At 42.2% G+C, this 19830-nt stretch overlaps 1 protein-coding gene across 2 annotated transcripts in view; it reads right to left on the bottom strand.

Moving 5' to 3' along the window:
- The window catches only part of ZNF423 (zinc finger protein 423), a 226238-nt gene that overhangs the window by 170448 nt on the left and 35960 nt on the right, over positions 1-19830 (bottom strand). For both annotated transcript variants that reach the window (XM_040075307.1, XM_040075308.2), the window contains one exon: positions 16047-16106. In XM_040075307.1, coding sequence (XP_039931241.1) covers positions 16047-16106 — 60 coding nt within the window. The remainder of the gene's footprint in view (positions 1-16046; positions 16107-19830) is intronic.

Below are 19830 nucleotides of genomic sequence, written 5' to 3'. Positions count from 1 at the left end.
TTTTTGTTGCTTTTTCTTTTTGTGGCTTTTTGGTTGTTTAGCGCTTTTTTACTTCAATGTAAAGCCAGATATCTGCAAAACTTAAATCTATAGCTCCCTGAACAGACAGAATATTCAGAAGGCTTAATAAAATTCACATGTGGCTTGTTATTGCAGCTGCATATCAAATGCAAAAATAAGGTATTGACTGGTTCTGCTCAAAATAGCAGCTGCTGGAACTCTTTATTAAAATAAACCTGTTGATTTTCAAAGAGAGAAAAATTACAGATGATGTAATTTACCATAAGCGATAAATGCCACTATGTATTTTGATGTCCCTTCACCCAATTCAAAATGCAGATTCCTTTATTGTGCCTCCATAAGGTCCAGGACTTTGAATTGTACTTTCTACAGGAAGTTCTGGTCCTGGAGATTTTGTGTCTTCAGTGTACAGCCCTTGGTGTATGCTCACAGGAGCAAGAGTAAGGAGAGCAAGGACTCCATACAAAAATACTCTCTTAGGCCTCTGAATATATTTCCTTTCAAAATGCGCTTTTCTCATGCTTTAAATATGGATTTGTTTAAAAGTTTGCTGAAAAGGAATGCCTTTCACAAAACAAACTGGTAGGGTCCTACAGGTAGCATTTACATTCCTCCTTTTATACATATAAACCCCCAGAACATTAATTCTGAGAGAGTAAGAGAGCCCTCTGCACACTGTCAGGAACCAAGGGGCGGATCAATACAGAGGGAAAAAGTGGAACAAGAGCAAAAAACGCATTGGGGTAGAAAGAAAAATACAGGCAAATTAGAGAAAGCAATAATTATTTCACTGACCTTCTCATGGGTCTTGGTTTGCTCAGAACCTGCCTGGATCATTTTCCATTGGGAATGACAAATGTGCGGCTGAAGGATCACAGAAGGGACCCACTTCTGTGATAACTGTGCCTGGAAGTCTTCAAAACTGTGATTAAAGACTTGAGAGGCTTCAGTGGGGCTGGGTTTGTGGAGTTAGTTTCTCGGGTAAAACTGTTTTTATCCAGGGTACAGAGGGTCGAACCTGGTCCACAACTTAATTGTGGGTTTTATGGACTGATCAAATGCCCCACATCATTTTTGGAAGAACAACCCCTCACTGACCTTCTCTCTACAAATCTGGCTTGCTGGGAAAAAAAAAAGAAAAAAAAAAAAGAAAGTGTTTCAAATGCACCTGAGCAAAAAGTCACGTTTTCCCAAACTAATGCTCAAGTCCCTGCAACCAGTTACTGCTGGCAGAGGCTCATGCTGCTGCTCTAGGGGAGACCAAGCTGGGCACTGCCAGCACAGAGAGCAGAAACTGGGAAAACAGTACCTCTACGCTACTCCAGCTATGGCTGGGAGGGATATCTGTAGGTAGCCCAAGTGATTTAGGGGGCTAATACTCACAAGTGGCAACAGACTGCAGTAAAAACGCACGAAATTGGAAATTAAGGAGAGCTAGGCACCTACGTGTCCAAACGGCTTCAGAGGAGCAGGGCTTGCAAGCTTTCAGAAACGTTACCCTCAGGTCTCATTGTGCATCTCTGCAGAACCAAGCACAGGCTGGGCACCCTGCCTTGGTGCAGGGATTCAAGCCACAGCAAAAGAATTCAGTTGATGAACATGGAGAAAAGCAGCTGTTATAACAAGATTCTCAACCAGAAAAGAGAGAAGAAAAGCATACTGTGCAGCACAGAAAAGGGTGTTTCGCAGGTCCCAGGTTATTAGCGATCCATGGGATTGTGCAGAGTCTCCCCTCCCACGTGCCCACGGCCAGGTCCTGCTGCACAAACACACACCGAACCCGCCCAGCAGATACACCCCGGAGATCACCACCAACCAACACGGGATGACTCAGGAAGTTTCCTGCCACTTCCTCTTCTTTCTCTCTTCCCTGGGCTTAAAATGAGTGATTTTGGGATGTGGGCTCAGTTAAATTTCAGTCTGTGTTTCAAACAAGCCCACATGCAAAAAATTATTGTACCTCAGATTTCCCTTCTAATTTCTTTCCTTAATACCGAACTCTGAAGTCCTACACGTTTCACTTGACAAAGCCATTAATTCAGTAATTTCCCATAATTAAATCGAGCAAAGCAGAGTATTTAAATTGGAGCTAAGTGAAATATACTTCTGTGCAGCTCATGCTGTTAGGATTGTGCTGCATGCTATTCTGCTGCTGCTCATTTATTAATTTAGGATCGGCTGAAACGTGACACTGTGTAATAAGGAATTCACTGGTTTCAACAGTATTAGATATTAAAAAAAAATTAAAATCACAGGGGACAATGTATCAAGCACCAAATGAAATATATTAATCCCTTTGAATGAGCCCTTAGCAGAGCACTTCTGCACCCAGCTGAAACTGGCACCCAGGTTTGCACTTTCCCTGTGATCAGTAATTTCTGGATAAAGGTTTTCAGCCATTTATCCCTGGAAAAAGCAGTGAGCTGCACTAGTCCTCCAGTATGGTGATCCTTTTAGCAACGATAACACTTTTTTTCCCTAATATCTTCCTGTATTTTTTCTTCTAGCCTCGTGGTAAAGAAAGTGTGAAAAAACATTTAAAAGACTTAAAGCTAAAATGACTTTAAAGCTGGGTCTCCCTCAGCCCCTCCTCTCATTCAGCAGGTCCCAAGTGTCAGAGCAGGAGACAGCAGGATGCACACAGCACCAGGAACTGGAAGAGCCCTTGACCTGCCATGAGAATGATGGATGGCTAAAAAAGAATAAAAAGGACACATAAAACCTGAAGTTCTCTTTCTTTTGCTGGCAAATTAGTAATAAAGGTGAAGAAATTAGGATGGCAAATAATCCAAATAGTGGAAATACTTTAAGTAATTAACAAAGTCTCTCCAGAATATAGTGGTGTTGGTTTTGGTTTTTGTTTTTGTTTGTTTGTTTGGGTTTTTTGTTTGTTCCCCCCCCCATCAGTGCTTTCTGCTTCTCAAATTTCTCATGAATTACCTTAATTGGGCTCTTCCAGGTAGGTTGGAAGTTCCTCCACTTCTTCCTGGCCTCGAAGGACACCTGTGAGAGGGGCAGCTCTGGCCTGCTCACGATAGCCCTTCACCAGATACTGCTCATAATGAGCTGCTCCCACTAATGAAAAAGGGGGGGCTAGGGGGAGATATTGTTGCTGTTGTAATTAAGCTTGTGAAGAGTTTATTTGGAGAGAAATTAGATTTATTTACATGCTGCTTTGTTGCTGATGAAGCACCAGCTATCTGGGAGAACTTCTAATTAACCCTAATTTAGTTGATGCGCTCTTTAGTAGCCCCATTCCCTGTGTACTTTGCCAAGGTACAAAGTAGTAACCGTAACAAAGTTATCCTTTTTTTAAAAGGCACTTTTTGGGGAGGAACTAGTCCCAACTTTTTTCCTTTCATTATGGAATTTGTGTTTTAGTTGCTGACTAGCAGGAAGATGCACAGCTGACAACTTTATCCTACTCCATGGCTTTTTCAACAGCCTGTGAAGGGTGCAGAAAAAGGGTTAGGGGTTTGCTTTGGACCTTTCCACTGCTCTTACAGCCATCTCAGCTAGGAGGCTATTTTTAAACCTCTTCCACTCCCTACATCCTTGGCCAGTTTTGCCGTCTGGCTGCAGAGTTCATTAACCAGATACGGTTTTAAATTATTTCATTACAGGATCAAGCTAAAAATCACTTAACTCTTAAGATGTCTTTCCTTATTTACTAGTTCACTGCTGCTCTTCCAGGGTCTGTAGTGTAGCTTTTCTGAGTTGTTTGCAACTCAGAAAGACATTTAAAATACAACAGGCTTACAACATCTTTAGATTAAAAAAAAAAAAAAAAACACTAAAAAGTCCCCAATTTTTAAAAACCATTTTGGAGGAAGAGCAACACCAATTCTTACTTAAATTCATACATGCACACCATGAACACTAAGCACCACTTTTTGGAATTAAGGACAAAAAAATGAAATGTAATTTAGTTCTGTTATACAGAAGCACCTATGCTTTTTCATCACAACACAAATCCTGAGATTCAAAGAGCATTTGCAGAAGTGATGTCCCTCATGTCTTCACCACCACAGCTGTTTGCACATCCAGTATATAAAGAAAAAAGATGGGGGAAAAATAGTGGATTTTGCAAACATTGTGTCTGGAAATGGTTTTACCGATCTGACTATTACAAATTTGTGCAAGATTTCTACCTGAAATTCACCTTTATCAGAAAAAGTACATTTTTGCTGCACAACCTTTCTTTCATAACATTATAGACCAAAATGCTGCTCTCAGTTATACCTCACTAGCCCTGTTGATTTTCTTTATGCTTCTTGGACGTTACTGTGGAAATTTGGCAATAAATGTATTTTGTTTAATATGAACAAGGAAGAGAAGCCAAATGCTTTTTACACAGCTTTCTCATTCATTTAGCAGAATAAATGATCTTCTGGACTTCTGTGCTAATTGCAGAGAGTCTGATATGAGCTGCTATCGAGGTTTAAGCCCACTCTTTCTCAGTTTAAATAATGGACACACATTCTGTAGAAAGTAATGACAGCATTACAAACTGACTATTTTTCTGCAAATATTTGAGTAAATGAACAGTGCAAAATTGAAATCTTCCCTTTTGTCACTGAAAGAAGCAGGACATATAGATATCTTTCTTTAATACTGTCAAAATTACGTAGAGGAAGACTTTAATTCGAAACACAGTCTTAAGCAAGCTTCATAGTCAGGAAAAGGCACTGATATTTTTGTTGCTACAGTTGCATCTCCTTGATGTGTCAGCAGGAATGGCCTGACATAGCCCTTCTTGGGAGAATGCTAATTCAAGTCCAAGTTACACATTTCTTTTAACAAAAACCATAAGTGAAATCAAGATGGAACTAATCAGTCTGTCAAAATGATACATTTACAAACCACAAAAACATCTTATTTGAATAAGAAATAGTTCTCTGATTTGCTTTCTGTGGATGGAAACAACCACTATCTCCATTTGTAATTATTCATCTGACAAAATCAGGGCACAGGAATTTAGCGCCATTTAAGTCACCTACAGCCCCTATCCAAGCTAAGTAATACCAATAAGCACAAATCCACACCATGCCCAGCTCAAGGGGTCCAAAAATCCTCTCAGGAGAAAACCATCACTCCTCTCAAGGAGAATACAATAGATTAAAATAAAATATACACAGAGCAGCAAATCTGAATTTCAAACCCTTCTCAGAGGACTTTGTCTGCCAAGGTGCTTCAGTAGCCCCAGCTCACAGAGGGACACGACCAGCAAGCACCTTCCCGCCCTATTTCTCTCAAATTGAAAATTCTCTCTGGCTTTGGTTTAAACCACAGTCAGAGCCTTAAAACACATACATACTCTACATGGAGATCTTGCCATGTCTTTATCCAAGCAAAAACTTCCAACCAATAGGGAAGAAATTTACCTACAGGGTCCCTCCATTTTATGCTGGCAAGTAACTTCCTTCAGAAATGCTGCAGCTTGCAGTATAAAGGCTCTTGGAGGGGAAACTGGGGGATGAAGTGACACGTGTAATCCCATCATATCCCATCATATATATCATTAGATATATAACTTGTTATATATCCAAGTTTTTCCTTTTGGAGCTTGGATGAGTTTACTAAGAAAACGTAACAGTGGACTCACTGACTAGAACACTTAAGTTTAAGGAAAAGCGTGTTTTCTTTAGTCATAATGATGCAATAATATTTCACAGCTCTTAAAAGCACCTTCCGTGTTTGAAACACATAAGTAACATTTGCATATCAGTTTATTTGTAAAACAAACTTCCCCTGCTGCAGGAGCCTGAAACACAAGAGCACGGAGCGGTGGCTCTCCCCTTTTCTGAGGAGAAATAAGCCTTGACCCAAACATTACACCTACAAATTTCAACCCAGCAACTTTTCTATAGCTAGATGAATACATCACCAAACTATATTGAACATATTCACTGCAAACGCATCAAAGCTTTCAACAAGACTGGTTATTTTCAGCCAAATTACAAGGCTGGTGTTTAAATACCAGTGAGCTGAAGGAGTCCTTGTTTATCTGTCACAAACTACCAACTTACCCTCAAAGAAAGGCCAAGCTAAAACATGTACCTCTAAATCCACGCTGTTCAGCAGCAGAGTAATCTCATTCTGACTCACATGTTTACATTTTTACTGCTAATTGATTTACCCCTTCTGAAGGAGTTGCCTTGAACAGGAGGCGTCCCTTCTTTCTCCCCTTACCCCCCCCTGCTCCAGCTTCGTTACAACCCTGAGCTGTTGCCAAAATGAGATATTGCCTCATTTTTGGTTCCGTGCCCTTGAAGGCATCTTATTAGAAAAGACCATTTCTTAATTAACATTTTTGATCTTTAATCTATTACACATCCCTTTAATCCCATACGGAGGAGCTTTTGGCCCACTTCCGCGGCATGGCGGTGGGAGGCAATAGACTTGGCAATTTGTGCTGAGGGCTCTCTCCCAGCTGGGCTCCAGCACGGCCAGCTGCAGGGCTGCCTGTGCTCTCACTGGTCAGCAGCAGACATTTGCAGTTATTGTTTTATTGCCCTTTTTTCTTCTCTTTAATATAGATTTCAGAGAGCCACTGCTCAGTATTAAAGCCAGCAGGCAGAATGGCGAGCTTGTGGATGAGATCAGACTTCAGCAAGTGGCTGTCAAGATCTTAGAATAACCAGCAAAACTCTTAAGTGGGAGATTTAGCGGATCACCAACGTGAAGTGTTAAAGAAAAGTACAATGGTAAGTCCCTTACATCATTTTACTTGCAAATAATTACAGCAATTACAATGTGCTAACTGGCAATTAACATTACAGGCTTCACAACTCACCAGAATTTTTTAAAACACGCTGTGGCCCTATGTAAATTGTCTCTTTGGTACTTCTGATTTGGTGGCTGTATGAGCTAATGGCTACACATTAGCTCAGCAGATCTCGGAACGGTATTGCCCACGTGCCAGATAATTTAATTAGAGGCTTGATCTTGTCAGAGCTTTATGCAACACAGACTGCTTCCAAGCAAAGTGTGTGGGTTTTTTCCTTTCTCTTTAGTGTTTTGTGACTGTCTAATAATTTCTACTAACGAACACCAAAGCTGTCCAAGGGAGAAAGGAAGCAGGGGTAGTGCCACACACCAACAGGCAGCACTCCAGTCCCAAGTGCAGGGAATTCAAAAATATGTAGAGCAAGACACGCTGAGCACCTCTTCCACACACACACACCAGTCTACTGCCAGGTCTCTGCACACATCCATTAAATCTTCATCGCGCTGTTACTCAGCCCCAAAGAAGACAAAGGTCACTTGTCTCCAAGTGAGAGCTATAGGGTATCTCAAATCTCATTATAAATGGTGCCATTTAACAGTTTTCTCATTTGAATTTATACACAACAAATACAAGGTTATGAAATGAGCTTGGATTATTTTGACAGTTGCATAGTAAGTCCTTGTAGTGAGACTGGAAAAAGGCTACTTTAGACACTAAATGACAGAACATATCTTCTATAATGGCCTTCATTTTATTTTTTTTTCCCTACACATTTTTATACTACAGTAACAATACTTGGACTCTTGGTCCACAATAAGCTAAACAGCTTAAGACAACATAACCAAAAATACCATAGTAAAGGCTACAAAACTTTTATAAATCAGGTCAATGTTGAGCAAGACCCACTAGAGGTCCCTTCCAACCCAAATGATCCTAGTTTCCTGTACTGAGCAAGCAAAGGTTTTTTGGGCAAAGCATCATAAATTTCCACACATTTCTTCATTGAAGAGTTTCGTATCAATGTTCTCACTCGGCACAGAATGCGAAGCAGTGCAGCTTGTTCATTCCATGTATTTTTCTTCTTTTACAACCTTGTTTATAAAACCCCATTCTCATGACTGCCACAATTTGTTTCTTAAGAAGAATGATTACTGGGGATCCACCACTGTGGCATTATATTTTATTGATTTTTCTTGTTTAAGCAACAGGCCAACATAATATATTCTACTATTCCTGTTCTACATTTATTCAGGCTGGGAGCTTCGAGCTACCAGTTATAAACGCAAAGTATAAACCAGTCAAAGGAGAACAAGTTTCTGTGAAAACCAAAGAAATTGTTCACCAGGAGACTTTTGTTCAACTCTCCAGCTGTCTGCTTTCACAAAGGTAAAACCCACCGCAATCACTTCCTAGGGCAGCATGGTTTCAGCTTCCCCCACTCCTACCAGCCAGACCAGGCAGATTTGGAAAAGCAAAGCCACTGACCTGCAGAAATGGCTCAAAGCAGGATGGGCTGGCAAGTGCTCATCAGTCCCAAAGCCAGAGCCCTTTGGGGAAGGTCAACCTGCACCATGTGCACGCTGCATAATGCAAAGCACCATGGATACATGGCACAAGGAAGACTTCCTGCTAGGTTGGGAAGCTCAGTTAGCATTTGCAAAGTGCTTTGAGATCCTACATAAAAATATTTACTGAAATAGGTTCTTGAAAGCACAATTCCCTGACCATTCTGTCTGCTCAAATCAGCAGATTGGTAAATCCAGAGTGCAGCAGAATTGGATCAATTAGAGATGAGAAGGATTTATCAGGTGATCTTACCCATCCCTCTGCTAATGTAAGACCATTCCTACAGTGTATTTTCAAGTGCTTTGTCCAGTCTAGTTTGTAAATTACCAAAGTAATGGGAGATAATACCCGGCTATTAGATCCCACTACCGGGAAATGTTTCCTCATATTCAGCCTAGCATCTCCTTTGCTTTCCCTTAGCCCATTACTCCTAGTCATGCCCCTGAAAGCTATCATAAGCAACAGATATAACTTCTATTTAAAAACACAAAAAGTGTTTATCTGATTGCAGCCCTTCACTTGGGCAGCAAAGGAGAACAAGGTGGCACCACTGAAACAAACACAGGATGGGAAGAAGATGGGAAGGTGTTATGCTGTGCCTTCCTCTTCTCCAGCACTCACTCCAGCTCAATGGCAGATCCTTCACCAGGATTTTCATGCCTGCAGGAGACCAAGCAAGCCCAGGACAGCCAGGAAGGCTGCTCCTGGTGGTCCACCCGTGAAAGTGATCGACTCGCTTCTGTCTGTGCTAGGAAATGAAAGAGTGTTAGAATCTCCCAGCGGATAAAGTGCCAACAGGCACACCCTTAAATAAAGAGCACATTTGTCACAGGGAGAAAAATGCTGGCAAGACGTGGATGCAACCCTGGGGAGGTTCCTGCCCACCCCAGAACATCAGTATGCAACCATCCCTGCTGGTGACATGTCTGTGTCTCTGGCAGGATGCTGCTGCCAGAAGACCCTATGGGAACCTCCCCAAATCCACACCAGCACATACACCAAGCTCACAAGACTTCAGAGGAGGGTATCCTGATGACCCCAGAGATATTCCTAGACTTGACTGAAACCTTGCTGCCCCTTACCAGTCCTCATGCACTGCTGGCATCCTGGTGCACACCAGCCCTTGTCCCCAAGGCCAGGGCAGCTGTGACCCTGCAGCCTGCAGAAATCCTCCTTTTTAAGATGCAGCCTGTAGCAATTAGGAGGGCTGGCTTTGGGCCCTGGGAAGGTGGGCACCAATGGCACACTGCAATGCACTACACTTGCTCAGCTTCCTTTAAGCAGACCCGCTTCCCAGTGTACATTGTCTTTAAAAAGTCTGGGAAGGGGTGGGTGATGCAGGAGGGGGAGAACTTGACAGCTCACTTTGAAATGAGCTTTTCTTTCCTCGCCTCTTGTACCATGGAAATTAATTCTCCTCCTCTGTGCTATCGCTATAATTTTCCCAATTAACATTTTTAATAGTAAGTATTTTCTAGGAAACACCGTAATACACAGGTGTGTGCTTCTAATTTAAATACTGACACCCATGCTGTGTTCACATCTGAAGATCGCTCCTTCTTGCCGGAGATTCCCTCCCCAAACAAGAGGGGAACACCTGTGGTGCCGCTCCGCCGGAGACGCCTCGGCAGCTTGGCGGGCGGCTGTTTCCATGGCACACGCACGTGTCGGGGCCGCGCTGCGCCGCACGCACCAACAAATCCCATTTTTATCTCTTCCTGCCCCTGAAGGTGCTACAGCTGCAGGATGTCGCCTGGACTTCAGGGACGCCCAGGAACCTCCCTGTCACAGCAGCTAACAGCTTCCTCTTGCAGCCCCACATCTCACTTTTCCCAGGAGCCCTGGGAGCAGAGGCTTGCTCGCAGGAAGCCCTCGTGCCTGCAGATACAGAGTTGTGCTGTGACTCCTACAAACGGAGGAATCTGGGAAGGGTTTATAATTACTTGCATTGTTGCTTTTTGTACTATCCGGCTACAAAAATCTTACATCTGTCTAAGAAGTTCATCCACCACTTTATCTGAGTATCAGTTACTTTCTATTACATCATCTTCCATTTGATAAAACACTATCAAAAGTACTTTTTTTAAATATATATAGATATAAATATCTATAAATTAGTATTTATCTGTAAAATATTAGCGCTAAAAAAAATTATAATTAGGAAATGAGAATTATTTTTATTTTCTCTTCTAAAAGAACACATTATGACATGACATCGTAAAAACCCACACATTACCAAGGAAAATAAAATTTCAACTTACTATAAAGTGAGGAATGCAGTAACCTGAGCCGCAAACATTCCAAACTTTATTTCTTGTTTGCATTTTTCTGGGTTCTGGATGCTTCCAGAGCAGATGTTTAAAATTTTGAGAACCTCAGACTCTATTGACTGAGCTGTATCCCACAGGTCAATGCAGGGACAAGAATGCCATTTTTAAAACCAATACAAGAAAGCCAACCAGCTGAGATCTCATAGCATACTGAAAAAATATTCAACTGAAAAATCTTACCAAAGTCTCCTAAGTTCTTTGCTAAATTCAAAGATTTATTTCTTTGGAAATCCTTACCCAGTATAATCAGAATATTTTCATACTGATTTACTAATGAAATCAGCTTTCAGAAGATATCTGAGCTCATGAAAGCATTCAGGACAGGTAATTTCAGAGTACCTGCAAAATAACAGGTTTCTGATGCCCTCTGAATTGCAACTGACCTTCCCAGTGCTCTGCAGCAGAGATCCCAGAATTTCACATTGCGTTTTTCTGCATTCTGCATATAGAAGTTAAACGAGACAAAACCCAATGCATGTAGGAACAGAGAAAAGGAATCTGGTGTCTGTGGAGGCTCCCTCCCCTGAGCTCCCTGAATGCTCCTGACCCAGCCCATGCCCGTGGCAGAGCACTGTACTCTGGGGACTGGGACCCCACAAGGGACAGGGCGCCGTGAGCCTGCTGCTCTTGGGCACCAGGCAGTGCACCATGCAAGCCCAGGCTGCTGGAGGAAAGCTGAGGGGACAAGCAGCTGTGTAGCCAAAACAGGCCTCCCCAAGGGGAAAGGTGAGGCAGAACACACTTTCTGTTACTTATCTCAATAAACAGAAAATGGGAAAAAGTTAAGGCAAGAATTACTTGCGGCAGCGAGTCTGTTTGCCTCATGAGAGCCCAGCTTTCCCAGGAAGCCAAAATTAAACCCAACTCTACAGAACAGAGGAGAACAGAAACCCTGAGCACTGGGAGCAGACAATGCAGCACCAGGATCAGAAGACTGAAAGAGGAGGAGAACAGAGGGAACAGCCAGGAAGGAACAGGCAATGCGAGCCCCAAGCAGCAGAGACAGCATTAAAAACACCCCAGCATGGGCTCTGGTAGCCCTGCAGAAAAAAATAAGTCTCCAAATTGTGTCAAGATGTTGCCCCTCTAGAGATACCGAGTGGAAATTTTGATTTACATAGCTGGGAGATGCCACGCAAAGCATAAGAGAGGAAAAGGAGTGACCACAGGGTGGTTTTCCTTTATTTTGTGGCTCATTTCTGAAAAGCTGCTGCTTCCCCTTTTCTTTCCCCTGAAAGGAAGAAACTTTAAAAGAAAGCGCAGAAGACAATTAAAAGTCTAAAGTAGTGTACTGCATAAAAAAAAGCATGGGGGAGAAATCTTAACAGAAAAACATCAAATATTTGTGTCCTAAAACGTTGTGTTTTGGCTTTTTTCCCTACGCTGTGCTGTGTTAACATGTCCCTCACACGTGTGCCCAGCTGCTGCTGCGAGCTCGGTGGCAGGGACAGGAAATTTGGAGCTAATGGGGAAAGAGGGGAATACCAACCTGTAATTTATTTTTATGATTTCTGGAATGTTATAATTGAATTACGCTAATGTTATGTGCTAATGGATGGTTGGGCACTGAGAGGCCTTTCCTGTTGCAAACACTGCAAAGAACCCCCACGCTCTGCAAGTGTTTGTGCACAGAGACAGCCCCGGTGCCATTTGTCCCCAGCACTCAGGACATGGTCCACAGTTCCCTACTTGCAAAACTCTTTCTTGATCAGTACTGTAACATGTAGCTGCAGAGAAAAACAAGATACCTTCAGCTACCTCAAAAGCAGACACAAAAAATTAGGCTTTTAGGTCTGCAGGCTCCTGAGGAGAAGACAAAATCTGCTCTGTTTGCCCCAGACAATTCAGCCAAGATTCCCTGGAGCCTCACAGTCAGGCTAATGAGAAACTCCCCAGTAACTCCCATATAAAATGCTTTCATAGGTCTTTAAAATGCCTTAAATTCTCTATATATTTAGTAAGACTTTTTACTTTAAAATGTCCCTTGCTGCTCCTCAAGATAATACCCTAGTGATGTATTGCAACAGAAATGCAGCATCGTCTGACCGGACCTTTGTTTTGCAAGTATTGAACCTTATTTTCACATTGGTCCCAAAGAAGCCAGAACCCCTTCTGCAGAGCAGAGGTGGGCACTTGCCTGGCCCCCAGCAGCCCTGCCCAGTCCAACCCCAGTGGCACTTCTGGAGTAGGACGGACAGGCTGCAAGGGCTGCACGTGCTGTGGGGGTGGGAAAAAGCAGGGGGAAGAAGTACTCAGCTCCACTGTTCCTCTGGAACACAAAACATCTCTGCCTCTTAGGCAGCAAAACACGCCTGACCAGCTATTTAACAACAAACTAAGGCCTTGGATTAGGAGAGGAAAGGAAAAGCTTTTTTTCTTCCTTTTACATTAGGGAAAAGATGTTTACAAAACCTGAAGAGGAAGGAAATTTGCTATATGTCCATTGTTAAACAGTACTGGTGGACACTAAGATTATTCACCCTAGCGCAAGGGCAGCCTCTGCCTCTTCTATGTTTTTGATTCTCTAAGTTATTATGTACAGCCTTAAGGTTGTTGTTATTAAAAAAACCAACAACAACAACAAGTACACAACTATTTCTAGCTGTATTTGAAGTGCTGGAATAATTTCCTCAGTGCAACTACATCACGGGTTGGATTCTTGCAAAGCATTTTGCCTTGGCAGATTTTACCAGGAACAAGCAGTTACGCCAGAGCAGACAGCAACTTGTGCACACACTGCCAGAGGAAGAGGGATGGTCCTGTACCAAGCCATCACCAAGCAGACCCATCTGAGCACAGGATTTCTTTGCCATGGTGCTCACAGGCAATTCCCATGGGCTGCACTAAGCAGCTCCCATGAGCAGCCCCTTGGCAGCGCCGTGCTCTGGTCAGGGATGTGCAGGCTGTGCACCATCAGTGTGTGTCAGGAGCAGAGAACTCCCCCAGGAGACCCCGAGCTTGGAGCCCCATGTTTGGCACACCAGGGAGAGATGGGCATCAGAGCCACCTAGACAAGACCCATGACTGCAAGACTCAGCTCACACTCACAAAAAAAATTCCAAAATAGCTTCTACTGGTTGGATGAACAAAATAAAATACAGCAGCAAAAGTTCATTTTTCCCACACACCTATGTAATTATTTCACTAGTAGAAAAATATATATATTTTTAAGCAGTTTAAAGTTTACATTCTACCTATAGCAGCTATATAACTATATAACAGCTCTTGCTGTTCCCACATACCACCCAACCCTGGGACCATGACTCCCCCAGTCCACAGCAGCTGTGCAGAGTGCCAACAGAATTTTTCAGAAGTCATTTTGTATGTGTTTGCACACACACAGAGATGTACAAACACATACAGGAGAAAGAGGGAGAGAAATATGTTAATTTGAAACATCTGGCAAATGTTTCAGAGTTAACAAGTCCCACGTTTGGCCTTTGGGGTTTTTTTTTTCCTTTTGGGGGAGTCAAGGAAGGGAAGGCAATTTTGTCATTTTGGGCCAGGGAAAGAAAGGGGCATGAAACAAGAAATTGAAGCACGTTTTTTCACCCTTTATTGAACTTCAACATCACACTACTGAAGCTAATGCAAACAGGAAGATCATAAAAGAACATAATGAAAGTCTCGCACACTGGGACTGAGGGACTGGTTTCAGTTACTGAATATAGCCGTGGAGCCACACCACACAAGAGCCAGTGACTCCACACAGCCACACCACCACAAACTCGGGCTTTTAAAGCTTTTTCTGTGTAGTTCCTCATATTCCAACCTGCAACTTGTGCCCCATCTACTGCATCCCAACTTGACAGGATACAGTACTACATCTTTAAATACATACAAGATTGACATCTGTAGCTACTAAATGTATTAAGAAGAAAATCCCTGAATTAATCCACATTTTCCTAAAGCTGCCATAAATCATGCATACAATACATTTTCTCCCACATCCGACGTCTTGAATGAGAGCTGTAATTGTGGGAGTAAATGAAGAAAAATGGAGACTCAACTAATTTGGTACAAGCCTTTCACAGTCTGTCTTTTACTTAAGGCATAGTCACCAACACCCACCCCAAGTTAACTCCGCAGTGCACAGAATTTTTCTTTGTCATTGTTTTGAACCATAGCCTATTTTGAATTTGATACACTTCCAGACTTGTGATAGATAACACCGGTAACTCCACTCCAGTGCTGTTTGAGATGAAGGTCAAGCAAGAGAGCTGGCGAGCGCTCTTTTCATGCACCGTTAGCTCCAGGCACAAAGGGGCCTTCGACATCACAGCTGGGGGCTTGCAGCAGCAGCAGCAATATTTGCTATCAAAGACTAGTGAAAACACAAACCCCTCCAAACAGCCAGAGTGCCCTGAGAAGATGCACCCAGTGCCCAAGAAGATGCATCTGAGAGCGCAGTGGGTACAAAGCGAAAGGCACAAAGTGCCACACAAAGGCAGCTTGTGCCTTCGAGACCAGACAGATGCTCACTTCGGTGAGAAAGCGTCTCCTGGGAGCCACGCTCCCCGTGACTCTTACAAAACCCGTCTAACCAGGAATGCAACACCATTGTTGCTTTTCATATTACTGCTCAGTTTGTCAGCTGTTTTCGTATCATTGGTGAGCTTTTAAGAGAATACCATTGCACAGTCCAACGTGGAGAGAGCACAGAAACAGACTTACTGGCTTCAAAATCAAAAATATTCTGGGCGTCTCATAAATGTTAAAAACAGACAGCAAAATATCTTTACATGGGGCACAGTGACTGAGATGTGGCTAGTTTCTTTAAACACAAACTGATCTGATATTTACCCTCATGCTTGTGTTATCAATACTTATTACACAAACTTGATTTATCCTGTTCAGTTTCTTGTGCCTCTTTTTAGTCAAAATTATTGACCTAACATGCATGAATGAGCCTCAGACACGTTTATTACTGTCAAGCAGACCAAAAGCTCGTTCAAATTTTAAATCTTCCTACCACGGCGATGTACCACTTTTATTCTCCAGTCCTGACAGTACTTTCCAATTTCCTCCGAGAGGAGAAATACACACATTCCAGTTGAGACCGAGGCTTAAAATTCCTATTAAAGCAGCTTTTATGTAATTAGATTGGAATGAATGTGTAACAGTGCCCATTGCAGAAAACTTCAAAGTGGTTATACTGGAGAAATCACAACCCGTTTCAGTGTGCCCACAAGAAGAAAGAATGGGTCTCTGGAGGATAAGAGTATATTAGTCTCTGTGTGTAATAGATTTTATTGACCATATGGAACTGATATAAAAATTGTGTTGCAGTGGGTAGTCTTGGATTTGAGACAGGAATGTGACATACAAAATACAGTTCCTGTAAAAAGCCTGGCAGCTTTCTGGCAGTTTTTGCAATCAGAAGAACCTAAAATATTTACCTGATTGAGTCACTGACGAGTCCCAGGTCAAAGCAAAATCTGAAGATTCACCCTCTTCAACTGAAAAAGAACAAAAATAAGTTGTGATTACTAAAGCAAACCAAGTGGAAAGCAAAGTCATCAGAAAACTAGGTCCACTATGACATTAAGTATTAAAACAGGCTTCTCCACTGCTGAAAAAGAACTCACTGCTTTCTATAAAATAATTCATAAGGTGAAAATTTAGTAAAGAGATTTTTCCTACATTTAAACCTAAACATGGGATTTGTGTTTGCAGTTTCTTCCTGAACGGGTGGCAGTAAGTTCATGTGAAACTTTAGTATGTGTTTAAGCACCACTATCCAGTAAATATTCATATTTGAAATGTGGTACATTCACAACTTGCATGTGCAAAATTGCCATTGTAAACATAGAGGTTGTTTTTGAAATGGATGTTTCAACAGATTATAGTAAAGAACCATCCTGTAAAGGAAAAACTGCCAGACTTACGTCATCCTAACACATCTGTCATATTCAGAACCCAGTGATATCTTCAGGGATTTTTCAGAATTAAAATATATTATTTTGATATATAATCACGTTCTGTGATATGGCAGTCACAAATAACTGCTTTTAAGGTTTGTTGTTGCTGTGAAGGCTGTCAGAGCTAGTGCTCAGCACTTGCCAGTGACGTAGCTAAAACCTTCTGCCTGTTAAGAATTATAAAAACAACACTTGATTCTTACATTCTTAAAAATAACTAAGAGAACAGCCGACAAGCAGGGCAAAAAAGTGCCTGATCCTGCTGTTACTGAAATCAGTACTGGTTGTACGAATGTCAGACTGGGCATTTGAAAGCAGTAACTGCAGAAATTCTTCTTCTGAATTACAAAAGTTTGTCATCATCACCTGCCCACTCTGTCACCCTGACACCAAACAAATTTAAATTATAGGTCTTTATTTTCTGATTAATATTATTTACTCTGTGTACTGAACAATCACTCAACCCTTTCATCTACATTATGCTGGATTCAAATGCACATTCTGTAGAGTTCTCCAACTGGAATCCAAACCATATTGCAAAGCCACAAGCACAACCCCTGTTGACCAGCCCTGTGTGCTCAGGCCAACCTGCTCCAGTGAATATTTAACACTGACATTTGCATTACAAGAGTCTCGATTTTATGCTTTCCTCACATTTTTCCCCCCCGATCCAGTATGGAATTCTGGCATCAAGTTGATGTTAGTGGTAACATCATATGGCATTAGGAACAGAATATAATTTACATAGGCAGTGCCTTGACAAATGTAATTTTATGTCCAAACCATAGAAAAATGTGTGCTCCACAGAATGGCACCACTCTGGTTATCTTAAATCTGTGTGTTTACTAATGGAGGAACAAGAAATTCAGCCATTTCTTTGGAGAAATCATACTTGAGACTTGGCTATACTTTTTTCAGAGTCTATGTTAGCATAAAGGCCATGTCACATAATATTAAATTCCAGAATGACAGAGGAAAAACAAGAGGCAAAGCTAGCAGCTTATTGCAGCCATTATTGGTCCTATTCCCTGACGGTGGCAGAGCCGGCTCGGCTGGCGCGTGCTCCCTCCTGAGGGCTCCCCTCCCATTTTGTGTTCTGCAAGCCACCATCTTGTTCCCATCTTGACCCATCTCTTAATAGAAAAACTCTGGACACGGTTATCCGAAATACCATTTCAGTCTTACACAAATGCATATCTCATTTTAACATCAAAATCTGTATACACCTGGGACGGGTTTTGCTCCAATACTAAATAAGACAAGTTGGAAATTCATGTACCTTACTCAAAACAGACAAGGGGAATGTTTTAATTTTATTTTATCCTTGACTGCTTTTTGGTTGTTTTGCTTGGAGAATTTTTTTTTTTTTTTAATGCTGAGGTTTTTGTTTGTTTGTTGTTTGTTTTTTTGTTTGTTTGTTTTGTTTTGTTTTTTTAAATTTATTTTTTATTTCTTTACATTTTGTCTTTGAAAGAGATATTTAAAAAAACCCCAGTCTGCTAAAAAGACATAAGAGATAAATTTGGTCCTAGTCAAGGAATAGTATATGGATCTGCACTGGTCATTGACAATTTTAGCAACACACTGACTTTCATGTTAGTTAAACACCAAAGACTGCTCCAGTCCTTGAGCTGCTCTAGGGCAGCTGGCTCCAGCACATAACAAAACCACAGTTTTTGGAATCCCTTTAATGAGGGCAAAGGTTTGAATCAGCCTCTGTTGGCATTAATTTGCTTTGCTCCCTAATGACTGAAAAGGGGACAGAGAATATTCACGTGGAGGCAACGGCACTGAAATCCACTTTATATTATTGCAGTCATGGTTTCAGGTTCTCCCCCTCTGTTTGCACAGGCTCACCACAGAGCTGACAGTGCTGCATATCCATGGAAAGAGGAGGCCAGTGGGATGGAGCCTCCTGAGCTTAGGCACAGGCACATCGCCCTGCAGCTGCTGCTCACAACACTACCACCACCTTTCCCTTTACTTTTCCATTTTTCCTTTAACTCTTTTAAGCAAACATCATCTTTCAGAGGCTAAACCATAAGAAAAAGTAACAGCCAAGTCTATTCCAAGAGGAATTGCAGTATCAACTGACTCAATCCTCAACTGCCCATCCAGGGGGCACAGAGAAACAAGGAGAAAAAGCAACCACATCCAGAAAAGAAAGACTATGTCTATGCACCCATTAAGAAGCCCCAAAGGTTTGATGGAAAATGGCAACTGTGAAGCTGAAGCAAAAAATAGGTGATCAGGTTTTGTCACAGACAGCAAGTGTAATTGTAGGGAGACACTAAACTCCGCGTGCTTCTGCTCCCTCTCCATAATGGGCATAAAACCAAGAGCTGAAAGGTTCTTCTGTGGCTGCCTAATCTTCTGTATATAAATGGTTATTTAAGGAGCCAGCATTTGAAGTGGTGTCACTGCTGGCTTTTCCTCAACCTCAGCAGTGAGCAGAAGCCATGGAAGTCAGAAGGAAATAGGTTTTCTTCTTCCTAAAGTCAACTTCAACAGCCAAGCACTTGCAGTGTAGAAATTCTTATTGCTAGTCAGCTCAAAGGATGGCTACATTTGTGGACTGCCCACCTGAGGCCTGGCACAGGGAGGCCATTGCTGGCAGTGGAAGGACACAGCTGCCTCCCCTCCCTGTTCTGCCCCAGCACAGGAGGACTTCCCTGCTGCCCTGCCTGGAGGAGATCTCTGTTCTGCTCCAGCTGACTGTGGGGCCCAAATGCAAGAGCCAGAACAAGCACACAGCTAACACAGGGGAGAACTGTGGGCAATAGTAACATCATACAGAACTCCTGCACATGCCAAATATTTGCATTTTGCCCACTCGTCTCAGATGTTCTCCAAGGATGCTTATTTAATTGCTAGGTCACGAGTGCTGCAGGCTCAAAGATTTCAGTTCTTTGTGCTCAGAGAAACTTCTGACAGGATTCAGCTTCCATTCCCCTAAGAGTGAAAACATCTATTTATGGGGCTACCATTACCTGAACTCCATTCACAGTCACAGTGCTTATTTAACACTTTATCACTCCCAGGAAAGAAGTTAACCTTACCAAACTAAGATGCTTCTGCACCAAATGTTGATTTCTAGATGCAATCAAGCTTTACAAGTGAGCAACAGCCCCTCAGTAATTCAGATGGCATGTGTATGCTCTCTTATCCTATTACACAGGCTTCAAGGACCACAAGGACCAGTTTAACACTTCCCATAATATAAAAACACCGTAGTTCTCTAACAAAAACATCAGGAACTGTG

This window comes from Hirundo rustica, chromosome 11, assembly GCF_015227805.2.
Source record: "Hirundo rustica isolate bHirRus1 chromosome 11, bHirRus1.pri.v3, whole genome shotgun sequence".
NCBI classification, from domain to species: domain Eukaryota; kingdom Metazoa; phylum Chordata; class Aves; order Passeriformes; family Hirundinidae; genus Hirundo; species Hirundo rustica.
This window is presented reverse-complemented; position numbering and strand designations above follow the sequence as displayed.